Here is a 14,505-nt window from a genome sequence, read left to right as displayed (position 1 = left end):
GAAAGGTGTAACTTTTAAAGCAATGCTAGAAGGGCTGCCCCCGAGTACTGCCACCACGATTGATTTGTTGAGCATTTGCTCTCAAGCTGAAGTATATTTATTATTTAAAATGTCTGCATGAATAGTACTTTATTTTGGGCACACATTCTACTTGCAAGACAGCATGCTTTGTAAGTGTTGGCAAACAAAAACTGCCCCATTGATTTGCAATGTTCTGCGCTATCTTTTGAAGCAATACTGAACAACATGGTGAGGGCTTGTCCACCAGTTGTCACCGATGGCCACAAGAATACATCAATTCACAGATATAGTTCAGGTCTTTTCTATTTGTACATCAGAAAAGGGCCTAATGGTGTTCTCTCTCTTGCTAACCCAGGGATGGGAAGTCGAAGCCTAACCCAGCTGTAACTCGACCAGAGGTGGGACTACTGCTAGGTAACACCTACTATTGAAAAGCTATGGAGCTCATTTTTGTTGTGTTGTAGCGTCAGGAAAATGTGTATTAATTTCTTTTACATCACGCCTCACTCTCATCAACTTGTATGGCTAAGAGGAGGGATTGGGCTGTCCCCTTCCTCTCTGCCATACAAATACTACATCATTTGTGCCGGCATGGGTTTTCCTGCCAGCGCAAATCCTGTGGATTCCTATGGAATCCGTCTGCTTTTTACATCAGCAAAAGGCAGGCAGACGCCATAGAAATCCATTGTCAATGATGCCTGCCATGCATACATGCAGGTACACCACTGTTTTCCATGAGGAACATTTGTCAGTGGGGTCTTGTGCGTGCAAAAGGGCAAATGTAACAGGTCCCCGCTGTCGAATTATGAGGAGCTCTGCCTTCGACCCTGGTAGTCGTCACACCCAGGCTGAGAGGGTTCCCCATGCCCTCCTGACAGGGTCAGTTTACTGAACCTGTCACATAGTATATGTTAATCCAGTGCAGGTTATAAAACTATGATAAGCAAGCTGGCTGAGAATATGTGCATGTCGAGGGGAATGCATAGCGCTAAACATGTCCAAGTTATGGGTTGTGTGATATTACATTAGCTTCCAGTGAAAGGAATTTAAATAATTGAACATTCTGCACGGCCATTGCAGAACGCTGATAAAATGTTGATGGAAAAGGCTCAGCTTCCAAAATGGGGTCGCTTAAAAGTAGGGCCAGAACGTCTAATAGGCCACTGTAGGGTGACAATGAACCTAGAGAGCACTGATACCTCTTTGGATACAGTGCAACTGGCAGAACAAAGAGGTAGGGTGTGTGTGTGTGTGTGTGTGTGTACACCAACTGCTGTGGCTTCTGTCCGATTTCCCTCACCTTGCTTGTCCTTCCACTGCCATATGAGAAGTAGGGCGACAGCGAGCTATTGCTGAGACAGAGTGCAGAAAGGGGGAATGTTTGTGCAATGCATTTCCTGTACCTGCCCCTGCGCCCAGCTAGCTTCTACTGAGAGCTGCTGACAAGGGGATGAGGGCACCGCAAAGCAGAGATATCCATATGCATGGAAGCTGGCATGCTGCAAGGAGCCAGCATGCATGCTGGAACTGTTCTGTGGACATGAAACTTGCACTGGCAGTGTACATGCTGTGCCAGTTGTGTCTTTGAGGAGCGCTAGCCCAAGCTTCACCCATGCTGTACATGTAGCCATTTGTAATCTCGTTTGCAATGGCCTTATCATGCTGCACCTGTAACGGTTTGCCAGCTTGAACTGACCTTTTACATGCTGCACCTGTACCATGGTGTGAGGTAAACTTACACTGGTTGGGTGTGTGCTATACTTAAACCCATATATGATGGACGCTTGCAGAGGGTATGGCAGGCAGTTGCCCTGGTAAGGCTGAATGTATGCATGTTTGTAAGGAAAACATGCACTGGCCATGGGATACCCATTTGCAAGGGTCTTGTACTGACCCTGCCCATGTTGTACATGTTTGTGAGGAAAGCAATGCCTTGCCCTGTCCATGCTGTTCCTATTTGTGCGGGGAAATTTCAGTGGCTCTGCACATGCTGTATATCTGCCTGACCAATGTTAGCATGGCCCTACCACTGCAGGTCCATGTACCCATTTGTCAGCCTGGTCCATGATGTACCCGTAGTGAGGAAAGCATTCACTGGCACTGCCCATTCTATACCTGAACCAATTTATGCTGGAAGCTTGCATTTACCATGCCCGTGCTGCACTTTTTTGTGAGACAATTACACTTGGCCATGCTGACCCATGAGAGAAACCTGCTCTTGCTATGCCCATGCTGTACTTGTTTGAGAGGGAAGCTTGGCATAGCTTTGTCCAGGCTATATGTGTGGCTGGTTTTTAGGGAATCTTCTAGTGATCATGCATGCCCTACAGCTGTTTGTGAGAACACCTTCCTCTAGCCATGCCCATGCTGCACCTGATGGATTTTGAGGGATGTTTGCACTAGCTCTGTCCACACTGCACATGTCTCAGGAAAGATTGCTGTGGCTCTGCCTACACTACGACTGCGCCTCTTCTACTTGTGAGAGACATCTGTGTCGGTCCTGCTCTTGCAGAACCTGTATGTGTGGGTTTGTGATGCTAATGGAAGTCTGTGAGGGAAACTGGCACTGATGTACCTGTTTGGTGTAGCATAGTATCTTGCAATGATGCTGTCCCTGATGCGCCCGCCCTTTGTGTGATTGATGCTTTCAATGCTGCTTCCTGTGCTGTACCTGTTGTGTGTGTGGCGGTCACTTGCTCTGAAGCTAACCATATTGTGCATTTCCTTTATGTCATCAAAACACGGCTAGCCCAGCACTATTATCATATGAACCATTTTATCAGTCCTACCATCTGGGATACCAGTAACATGAACACATCAAAGGATCGAGATTATCCAAAAGCAACATATCTATCAATTATTTCCTTCTGGTTTCATATTTCTCCTTTTCAAAATACACTCAAATAATAAAATCAATAATTGAATTATCTGCAAACAAAATTAAGAAAAATACATATTTTATCTCACTTCATCAGGAGTACAAAAATACATTATGAAACCAAAAAATGTAAACACATTCTTTCATCCTACTATGTTCTACTCATCCATTCATGCATAATTTATGCAACAACAATAAAAAGAACGGTATGATTGAATCCCAAGATATTAATGGATTTAATTATTTATATATTTCATTCCACACTCTCCCAATTGCTGAACATTGTTGTGCTCTATAATACTATGTCCAGAAAACAGAATGTTATATACTCCCTAATACTGCACCTGACACAGGCGTATGAACTTATACAATTCTTTATCCATAGAAGCCTACACGTTTCTGTCCTAGAAAATGTTCAAATGCTGGGCATTCCTCAGGGGTAAGACTGTACCAGGCATCACAGCGCAATTTGGGTGATTACAATCATGGATCACCATTTAATGATCTTATCTTTTTTTAACTTTTAGATTCACATCAATGTAGTGCAGACCTTAACATTCAATATCCTAAAAATGAAAAGGAGAATGATTACTCTGATTTATTTCACTATCAAATGAATTAACCTAATTTTGACCACACCTAAAAACAAAATAGGGAAACAAAATGAAGTACCTGGAACTTCCTATTGGTACTTTTTTCCATGAAGGAAATCATTGATGAATATGTTGCTTTTGGATAATCTCAAACCTTTCTTCTGTTTATGCATTTCCTTTACGTCCAGGAAGTGTGACCTTCTGCTGCATGTGCTGTGTTCTCGCCATATGAATACAGTTTCTACTGTTCTGTTCCTGCTTGTGCTGTATCAGTTTAGGGAGCACCCAGATGGCCCACATTCATGAAACACAATTCATAACTTTACACAACAAATTAAAAACTACCGAGGAGGGTAGGGTTTGGGCAGAGTTTATAGGCAATGGCACATTTTAAAGAGCATTGGGCATGAAAATTGCTTATACCCACATCTGCGCATTTCACAAAAGACCGTTTTAGAAAACCTAGTGCAACCAGCGTTCACACCACATCATCACTCCACGTCATGTTAGCCAGTGTGGGAGGCAGAGTCACTGGCCCACTCTCAAATCTGAAGAATTTACGTGACCCACCAGATGGTGCTTTGTGTAGCATAGCACGTGCGCAGGGATATGGGTACATTCCCACTACTATGCTCAAAAGTGTTACCTCTACTTGGCATGAAATGCATGGCCGAGCACAGGTCATTTCATTGACATCTACTGCCTGAAAGCGTGGTGCAAAGGGGGATACCACCATCTCCAAACTAGTTTTGGCAATTGTAAAACTACAGCCAGCCACCAACACCCTCGGCCTTTCACTGACTTGACATTCAGTTTAGTGAAAGGAAAATGGGTGGAGCCAGAGCAAAGATTTTACCATGGATGGCATTTACCTGTGCTATTTTCTGCGATCTGTTTAGATTGTTACCATTAGAGCATAAACTCCCAAGACCCCAGGTCATATGTCAAGGATGGCTACTCCTGAAGCTGTATGGACTGCATATCATATGTATTTTCTTCTTTTAACACAGACAACATACTCCTAGTGAATAAGAAGCATGGAATTTTTTCAGACCACCAGAGGTGCTGCTAAGTCTGCAAAAGATCTGGGGCTATGCTACGCCGCAGCAGACCACAGGCTTTCTTCTTAAACATGGTCTCTTGTTGTCCTTACTATGAGTACTTACGTGGCGTTGATCCATAGCCTACAGAGGTAGAGCCCCATTCTTTGTCAGCGAAGGCAACAGTGAGGCAAGGTTGCAGTTTGCTTGTTCGCTTTCTTTCCTGCTGTTTAATCCCTTCACTGTTATATCCTGAAGTACACCCACCGTCCAGGATCTGGCCAGAAGAAAACAAAAGACATACACTTTTTTTAGCTATATGACATTAACAGCCAAACACAGCATACATAAAATGTGTCGCTTGAACATTTCGTTTTTTACATTTCTTCCAATATAGGGAAACCCTATTAATATGAAAAGTTCACAATCCCATTACACGGCAGCTTACTTGGGGTGTAGTGAACAGATTTACAGCTAGGACAAAACACAGGTAGTAGAAATGAGAATGATCTGGAGCAGTACAACCTTCTCGGGCTCCTACTCTGGCAAACCCTATCTGTTGGGGGCTTTGTGTTCAATGCAGGATTAACCACTAGGCCAGGAATCGGCAACAGTAGGGAGACACAGGCCTCGCCATCTTTGCAGATTTTACAGGCTCTTTGTGACGGAGAGTAAACATTCAAATGGAAAAGAAATTACTTTTGACCACCATACTAGGTCTGTCTCCTAGTTGCAGCCTGCTACCAGTTGAGTATGACCTGGCCTAGCCTGCCGGTGTGATGTGTACATCGTAGTTGTGAGTGAGTGGTGAGATAGCTCTATCGGGTTTTGTGAGTGTGTGCTTTCTACAGGTAATCTAAGTTGGGGCCCGGAAGGAGGGCTTGTGGATACAGACACTCAACACCCAGACACATCGCTTGCCAATTCCGACCCCATCGCCAGATAATGCAGGAGAGAAACAGGGTAATCTGTTGCCCCCAGATACTGTGGCTCAGGCGGGATATCTATCGCTAGTAGTTCAATGGGGTACCCTTCCTTTCCATTCAAAAATTTTGACAGGTGCCCCACCCATCATTTCCAGTCCAAGCCCCGCCCCCCACCCCTTTGATACCAATTTGATATAAAGTTAATATGCATTTTATATAAAAATGATATTACATTTTTTAAATATTTGTTATATCAAATGTATGTACACATTTATATACAAATGACTATATTTTTAATATACAAAAATATGAAAATGTATATACAAAATATATTTTTAAATATAAAAATGTATATAAAAAATGAATATGAAAAATGTATATACAAACTAATATAAAAATGTATATTTTTTTAAGTAAAATGTATTTACTGACCCCTAAAAAATGCAATATCAAAATTGTTTTGATACGTTTTATATCAATGTTAAATGAACTAAAAATAAAGTCTATATATAGTATAGATGCCAGTGTGGCAACATCAGATTTTGGACTGCAGCCAAATTAAACCTAGGTTCAAAATACGAAAGACCCCAAACTATTGGCTTTTGGAAATACTTGTTTCTGTTTAAATGGACAGTGAAACTTTTTATATATTAACGATGAGCTTTTGGCAATTTGATTTGTAGATTTGTAACACGCATACCCATGAGGGGACCAAGCATGAATGCATCTAGGACCAGAGATGTTCTTATATAGTACATTGCAGTGTCACAAGGGTTCGAGCTAGCGATAATGGTCTAAACTATGCAAACAAATAGGTTTTTAATTGTTTCCTAAAGATTGTCAGAGAGTCAAGAAGTTGAAGGTTCGACAGAAGAGCATTCCAAATTCGGGGACTGCGGACAGAGAAATGTTGCTCGCCCCATGTGGTCGTTCTGACCCTTGGGACCTGCAGAAGGCACTGCTAAAGAGCGCAACCGTCTCTGAGGGCGGTACAACTGGATCTTTGTGCTCAAATAGACTGGTGCCATCCCATGGATGCACTTGAACACCAGACAGAGCACCTTAAAGAGGATTCTCTGGGATACTGGTAGCCAGCCAATGTATCTGCCTTCTGAAATGGGGGATTGCCGTTCTTCTGCTCAATGAAAAAATCAGTCTTATAGCAGAGTTTTGGGCTACCTGGAGTCTATTTATTTGAATATGTTGAACCCCCATGAGGAGGGCATTGCAGTAGTCCAGCATAGTATTGGTTAATATTCCAACCACAATTGGCCGATCCTTCACTGAAATAAGAGGCATTATTGGTTTTAAGAGCCTCAAATGAAAATATACAGATTTTACCATCTGACTGACCTGCAAATTGCAGTCCATACTGGACTGCCAGATGCAGCTGAGGTTTTTTTGCAGTGTTTGCATATCTAGTAGGGGCACCGAAAGAGAGATGGGCACGAAATAGTATGAACCATATCCCGAACCAACTTCCATGCGCCCAATACAATAACCTCTGTTTTTGCAGGGTTCAGTTGTAATTTATTTTCCAACATCCAGTTCTTAATCTTGGTTGAGGAGGACAGCACAGTATTCACTGCTTCCGCTGGTTGATTGAGTCACACGTAAATTTGGTGTCATCGGCATATGAGTGGTATGACAACCTAAATTCCGAATGAATATTCAAATATAGATGTTAAATAGCAGGGGTGACAATGAAGACCTCTGGGGTACCCCACACTCAACCGGCACAGTCTCAGAGAGGCACTCACCCATCTTCACCTGTTGGGTGCGGTCAGATAGAAAAGACACAAACCATCTCATAGCCTCTTCTGAAACATGTGCCACTGATGACAGCCTTGCAATGCTTGATGCTTTTTCAAAGGAACACAATGCAGATGTAAAAGCCAGACGCTGTTTACAGGGGCACATCTAGAAGAGAAATTAATGTGTTGGTGAGGAGACACAGAGATATATAAAGCCAGCACTGCAGGGGCGAGGTTTCCTTTGCAAAGCTCACCCACAGATGACACACAACACTGTCTCAGGTGTTTTGCAAGGCCAGGAATGCTGGGAACTCTGATGACTCATACACAATGGAATGCTAAGAATGGATTCTATATTTAGCTCAGCCGCACGCAGTAGAATACAGCTAAAATTAGATTTTGCTTCAAAGACACAGGAAGCCCAGTTTGTGCAAAGTAAGCAAGAACCCAAAATACTTGCAGATGTTGTTTATCAACTAAAACAGCTGCAGGCAATGGATATGGGTGGGGGCCTTTTTACGGATTCTGAGGAAACAGTTTAAATTAGATTTTGCTACATGGACATAGGAAACCCAACATGTACAACATAAGCAAGAAATCAGGGGGATGGGGTAATTGTAGATGCAAGAGCATATGTGACCAAGAAACAGCCATGGGCTTAGGGTTGAGGGGTTACCCTTTAAAAGGGGGGCTTCTGACTGCTGCGTAGATATTGCTTTGGACGTCTGCCAAACCCTGTGCTGGAGACACCCAGCTGTGCCGCTAATGGAGTTGATTGCAGCCCATGCAAGGAAATTTTGCTATCGGGATCCCTGTGGAGTTGCTGGCAGGTGGGGGAAACTCCAATCAGTTAATTGGATTTATCATGGCTCAGGGGGACACCAGCGCAGAGGATTGCCACGCCCCTGCCAGGGCACTGATTGGGAGCAAGCCCCAGTGTTTACGGATTGGATTAAAAGATTTTCAGTGAGAAAGAGGTAAGCTGCTGCTTTTTTTTATTTACAACGTAAACATGTAGTGTGAGGGGTTTATATATATTTTAAAATGTATAATTTCAAAGCACCCTGTATAACTGTGTTGAACAGCGGGGGCGTGGCTAGGAAGCCATGTGAAAGGACGTGTCTGTACGGGGGCTCCCGCAGATCCGTACATTATCCGACCGAAAACCGTGCAAGGACCGATGTAATTTGGCTGAGACTGAGATGGCTGCGTACATGAATCTCGGGTGCACGTGTGGACACATTTTGATACGGGCCCGCACCGTGAAAGCGCAACAAGAAGCTAAGAGAAGACTTGGAGGCGAGAGTGCGATGAACGAGAAAATGGCCGCCGCCGCTCAACGAAGGAACAAAGGAGTGACTGATCTGGGCGCCTGACAATCGCACTGGAGCGTGGTGGTAGTGAAGGAGCATGACTCGGGTGCATCGTGGTCATTAAGGACACCCTGCCCCAGATCCGAGCGGGGACAGAAGGACGGGAGACATGTCTAATAAGCTCCCGAGAGCGAAGAACAAACAGCCCACGCTCGACGAATACGCTAAGACGCCGCCCGGCCCAGACGGAGCCAGAAGCAAAGATAAAACTCAGGCCAAGGAAATGGCCGCCGGGGGTGCGAACCAGGAGGTCCTCGCTGCGATCGCAGACCTGAAAGCGACCTGGGAGACTAAGCTCCAGCTCGCTGTGGCTGAACTGAAGACCGCAATGGAACTCCAGGTTGGGGCGGTGCAGGAGGACGTGAACCTCCTAAGGCAGGACGTGCGTGCTTTGGCAGAGCGCACGGAGACTTTGGAAAAAGAAATGGGCCCTACCGCGGCGGACTGCGCCGTGCAAAAGCGTGAACTCCATGCCCTGGTGCAACGTGTGGGCAATTTAGAGAGTAGGGCGGAGGAGGCGGAAGGACGCGCCCGGAGGAACAACATCCGTATCGTGGGCCTGCCGGAGGGAGCTGAGGGCCATAATCCCACGGAATTTATCGAGAACATGCTACTGCAGGAGATCACAGGAGGCACCCTGTCGCAGGGTTTTGCGGTGGAGAGAGCGCACAGGGCCTTAACTAGGAAGCCACCGCCGGGAAACCTGCCCAGGCCGGTGATCGCCAAGATCCTTAATTACCGGGACCGGGAAAGGATCCTCGAACATTTCCGCAAGGGAGGCACAATACAACGAGGAGCGGCGAACATAACTGCCTATCCCGATTATACCCTGCAGGTACAGCGCAGTCGTATGAACTTTGGATCGGTAAAGAGGAGATTGCGGGAAGCGGGGTATAAATACATGTTGCTCTATCCGGCCAAACTGAAGGTTTTCTTTAAGAGCAAGCTGCTGTTCTTTGACACTCCGGAGGATGCCATGGAGTGGCTGGATGCGCAAAACTGCCCTCAGGAGCCAGATGTTCAGACGGCTGGCGAAAAAAAGACGAGATAAGTAACGCTGTGGGCCCGGTCGGGTTACGAACATTGGGACTTGAATATAGTAATTGAACTCGCTGGAGAACATGTGCGCGTCAGTGGTTATGAAACGTGGTCCGTGAGCACGGACATGGCTGCGAGGGAGAGGAGCCTCCAAAGGCCGCTCTTTACACCCCCTTTTTTGTGTTTAGTTTAGTCACTGTTAGTGGGGTGACACCCTGTCGGGTTCTCTACTTGGGTTTCCCAGAGAGGACCGAACACAGGGATGCCTGAGATCCAGGGATGGAGCTGGGCAGTTGTTTGGGTTAGGGGTTTGGGGTGTTTTAGTTTTTGTATGAGCCTGGGAATGAAATCGGGATTGGGTGTCTGCATAGTGGGGAGGGATTGCCTCGGATGGGGGGAGGAAACTACTGATAGACCATGGGGGACCTTAGGATATTAACGTGGAACGTTAGAGGGCTTAACAGTTATCTGAAGCGAAATAAAGTTATGTTGTATCTTAAGAGGCAAAAGATAGACGTAGCCCTGTTACAGGAGACGCATCTAAAGCGAGAGAAACTGGAGCTGGTAGGGAGGAAGTGGAAGGGGACAGTGGTGGGATCAACGTACTCCGCCTATGCCAGAGGAGTGCTGGTGTGGGTGGCGCCACATGTCCCACTTAAGCTAATTGAGGAGGTTGTGGAGGTGGATGGTAGGTTGGTTATGGTGAGGGGGCTGGTAGAGAACAAAGTAGTGTGCATTGTAAACACATATGCGCCTAACCAGGACACGGCGACATACTTTAGGATGCTGTGCACCAAGCTCAGTGTCGGGATGGGGGGTACGGTGATTTGGGGCGGTGATTTCAATTGTGCATTGAATCCCAGGGAGGATAGGTCGGATGACAAGATGGCTAAGCCCAGCCCGGCGGCCAAGGTATTGCAGACGCTGCTGGCGGATCTTGGCCTGGTAGATGTGTGGAGAGCGAAACACCCGGGCAGGAGGCAATACTCGCATTATTCGGCCCTGCATCAACTGCACACGAGGCTTGATTACTTCTTTGCCACGCCGGACATAGTCGCGGAGTGCGACCATATAGACTACAGGGCGAGGGTCCTCTCTGACCACTCGCCCCTGGTCATGCAATGGCAGCTTTATCCCCCACGAGCGCGTATACCAACATGGCGCCTCAGGGCGGAGGCGCTCAAGGACCCTGCCTTCAGAGAGGATATGAGGGAGGAGATAACTGCTTATTTTGAGGTGAACACAGGTAGCGTTAAGTCGGCGGGCACCTTATGGGAGGCCTTTAAGGTCGTAATGCGGGGGATCGCCATTGCGAAGTCCAAGGGATTGATGGGGGGAGTCCTAGCGGATCTGCATAGAGCTGAGACTGAGCTGGAGGAGGAGCTGGAAGGTGGTGGGATAGATACGGAGGCGGTCTCCAAATTGCAACACAAGTGTGCGGAACATTGGGACAGGCTCTGTAATCTGAACTATAGGAAGTATATTGAGAGACTGCATGCAGGGGGAGACAAAACGGGCTGACTTCTAGCTTGGCTGTACAAGAGCGAGACCCCACGATCCCCGATCAGATTGGTAATCAATGAAAAGGGTGAGGAGGCGGACACCCAAGAAGGCGTAAACAGGGCATTCGTGGAATACTATAAGGTCTTATACGAAGATTGTGAGGGGGGCAGCCAGGAGGAGATAGACGAAGTGCTGGAAGACGTAGGCCTGCCCAGGGTCAGTGACGAGGAGCGAGAGGAGCTGGATGCTCCGATCACCCTGGAAGAGTTGAAGGAGATTGTGAGGCAGTTACCCACCAGCAAAGCCCCAGGGGCGGATGGGTTCCCCAGTGAATTTTATAAAGTATATGCAGAGGAAGTGCTCCCGCCCATGCTGGAAATGCTCAACGAAGCGTACGAGGTGGGACGGCTGCCGGAGTCACTCAGGGAGGCGATTATAATACCGCTCCCCAAGCCAAATAAACCGGGACACGATTTTGGCTCCTACAGGCCCCTGTCGATGCTGAACCAGGACAGCAAGATCCTGACAGCTGTCCTGGCTACTAGAATGCGGAGAGTGATCGGCAAGTTGATCCACCCTGACCAGACGGGCTATGTCCCAAACAGGAACATTACTCACAACCACAGACGCCTCCACAGGGTGGTCGAATGGGGACGTAGTGACGACGGCGAAATGGCGATAGTGGCATTGGACGCGGTTAAAGCGTTCGACTCTGTTCGGTGGCCGTGGCTGCTGGCGGCTCTGGGATGGTTTGGGATGGGACCAGGTTACATTAGGTGGGCCGAGATGCTATACAGTGCACCACTGGCTAGGGTCCGCACGGGTGCAGTGGTGTCAGAGAGATGGCAGTTGGGCAGAGGCACTAGGCAGGGGTGTCCCTGGTCCCCAATGTTGTACATCCTGGCCCTTGAACCCTTAGCAATTTACCTCCGGCAGCAATATGACCCGGTCGGCATCGATGTAGGAGGAGAGTGTCATCTTATATCCCTGTATGCAGATGATATGCTGCTATACCTGAGATATCCAGAAGAAAATGTGCAGTATGTCTTAGAGGTGATGGGGAGGTATGCCTGGTTGTCAGGTATAGCAGTAAACCCCCAGAAATCCACCCTATTTCCGCTGGGTGGCTATGTGGGGACTCCGGTGGAGAGGTTGCCAGTGTTGCAGATCCCGTGGGCGACGAGCTCTTTCCGATACCTGGTAATAGACGTGTATCACACGACTGAGGAAGAACACAAGCACAACACTGAACTTGCCGTGGGGAAGATCGAGAAATGCATGAGGTTCTGGGAAAGATTGCCATTAGCGATGATGGGCCGGGGAGCTATGCTTAAAATGGTGGTACTGCCCACGCTTTTGCACTATTTTAACAACATCCCTTATATGATACCTAAGAAGTTTTTTGTGAGGCTACATAGTGTTTGGAGGGAATTCCTGTGGCACGGCACGCGTAACAGAGTCGCACTGTGGAAGCTGCAGAACTTCTACGAGAAGGGCGGAGTTAAACTGCCGAACTTTGAGGCCTATTATGTGGCAGCGCAGCTGCAATATGTGTCCAGGTGGCTCTCTGACGACGAGACCCCTGAACACAGGCTGTTTGTGAGGGACTGTTCCCCTTTTTATCTGCGGGAGGTGATCTGGGTGACTAATGCATGCATGAGGGAACGTCCTAGAATGCTAACTTTGGGACGGAACATGTGGCGACGGGCCTGCCGGATGATGGGTAACCCTTTGCCGTGTGTGCCGCAGTTACCACTGGTCGCACTGGCGAAAGGAGACGGGCAGCTCAGAGCAATCATCCGGACATACTGGGAGTCAGTGGGGTTGGTCACCATGGGAGATATTTGGCAGGATGGGACCATCATGGAGTTCGAAGAACTAGAGGCAGTGTCGGGATTGCACAGGGGTCAATATGTAACATATCACAGGATAGTGCAGGAGATCTGGAGTAGGTGGCCTGAAACTACCTTGGCCGATGAACCGGACGCCACGGTGGAGATACTATACGACACATCGGAGGGCGGGCATGAGGTCTCTAGGTTGTACGAGATGTTGATGACAAAGGTTGGGAGTGATTTAGTGCACTTGAGACTGGAATGGGAAACAGAGTTGGGGGCCCTGATGGCAGATGGGTTGTGGGAGCGTGCCTTGGGGTATCATAAGAAAGTATCGAGGAATGCCAGGTTTAAGCAAATACAGCTTTATATAACGCACAGGGCATACATGACCCCCTTGAGAATATCCAAATTTCGGGACACTGGACGCCAGGCGTGCCCCAAGTGTGACGAGGAGAATGCAGACATGATACACATGTTCTGGGCGTGCCCAGTAATTGCAGGCTACTGGGGTGAAGTGGCGCAGAAGCTGGCAGGAAAGGGTATCACGCTCAAAGTGGATTCAGCCCGGGCCTGCTTACTGGGGGGATATCCCAGAGCGCGTAAACTCGGACATGTTGAGAAATTGAAAGATTTGGCTTATGTGCTTGCTAAACGTAGGATTGCCATGGGATGGAAGGAGTGTCATAAGCCACGAGTGGAGGTCTGGTGGAGGGATCTCCAAAAATGGGCGGAGGCCGAGACGGCGGTGTGGCGGGATACCAGTATTGCAGGGGAGGAGGAGGAAATGTGCTCCCTCGCGGCATGGAAATTGATGATAGCCGAGCTGTTTGGAACAGGGTCGGCTCAAATTGAATCTGAGAGCGACGACGCCCCTCCGCTCGCAGCGGATACCGATGGCGGACACCATACAGGCTCATAGGGGGGAGGGATGGGGATTGCAGTGCTTTTGTTGTTAAATGTGTTTATTTATGTTCTGTTGTATTGTTGTTTGGTTTATATAAAATAAAAATATATTTAAAAAAAAAAAAAACTGTGTTGAACAGCATTCTGCTAGTAGAAAAAATACAATTGCAACACATGGCCATGGGGATCTAAATGTTAGGAAATTTCTGTGTTTTATAAGTAAAAGTTGTATTTTCTTTTAGAACAGCCAGTGTTCTTTCCTTAAATGGAGTTGGGTGGGGCTGTGCATGACCATGGTTCAGCCACAGAAAACTCTGTTTAAAGGTTATTAGTGCCGATGCTAAGCTGCTCTGGCAAAACATTGGAGCGTGTTTCACCATTTTTATTTGTGATGAGGCCAAAATTATAGAGGCCGTTTTCTCATTAATGGGTATGATGTATTCGCAGTGTTTCAGCACTGCACTCGTTGATGCCGTTGAAAAGTCTGTGGCGCAATATTGTTTTGAGCTTGATGTGTTCCAATTTATATTGATGAATTGTGTCAATTAAACAATGCAACTGTTTGAATCCTTTTCTTGATTACGGCCACCATCATCATATTAATTGCCCCCTTCCAACTGGGGTCCCATAATGAACGG

At 47.1% G+C, this 14,505-nt stretch overlaps 1 protein-coding gene across 9 annotated transcripts in view; it reads right to left on the bottom strand.

Annotated features, from left to right (window-relative positions):
- Nucleotides 1-14,505, bottom strand: part of LOC138510403 (uncharacterized) — a 1,044,636-nt gene that overhangs the window by 700,509 nt on the left and 329,622 nt on the right. For 8 of the 9 annotated variants that reach the window (XM_069626035.1, XM_069626036.1, XM_069626029.1 and 5 more), the window contains one exon: nt 4,659-4,809. In XM_069626035.1, the coding sequence (XP_069482136.1) occupies nt 4,659-4,696 (38 nt within the window). In that variant the 5' untranslated portion in view covers nt 4,697-4,809. Of the gene's footprint in view, nt 1-4,658; nt 4,810-7,218; nt 7,319-14,505 lie in introns of those variants that run through there. The other variant, XM_069626033.1, reaches the window with a different exon arrangement.

This window comes from Ambystoma mexicanum, chromosome 6p, assembly GCF_040938575.1.
Source record: "Ambystoma mexicanum isolate Mex_15411 chromosome 6p, UKY_AmexF1_1, whole genome shotgun sequence".
Taxonomy (NCBI): domain Eukaryota; kingdom Metazoa; phylum Chordata; class Amphibia; order Caudata; family Ambystomatidae; genus Ambystoma; species Ambystoma mexicanum.
This window is presented reverse-complemented; position numbering and strand designations above follow the sequence as displayed.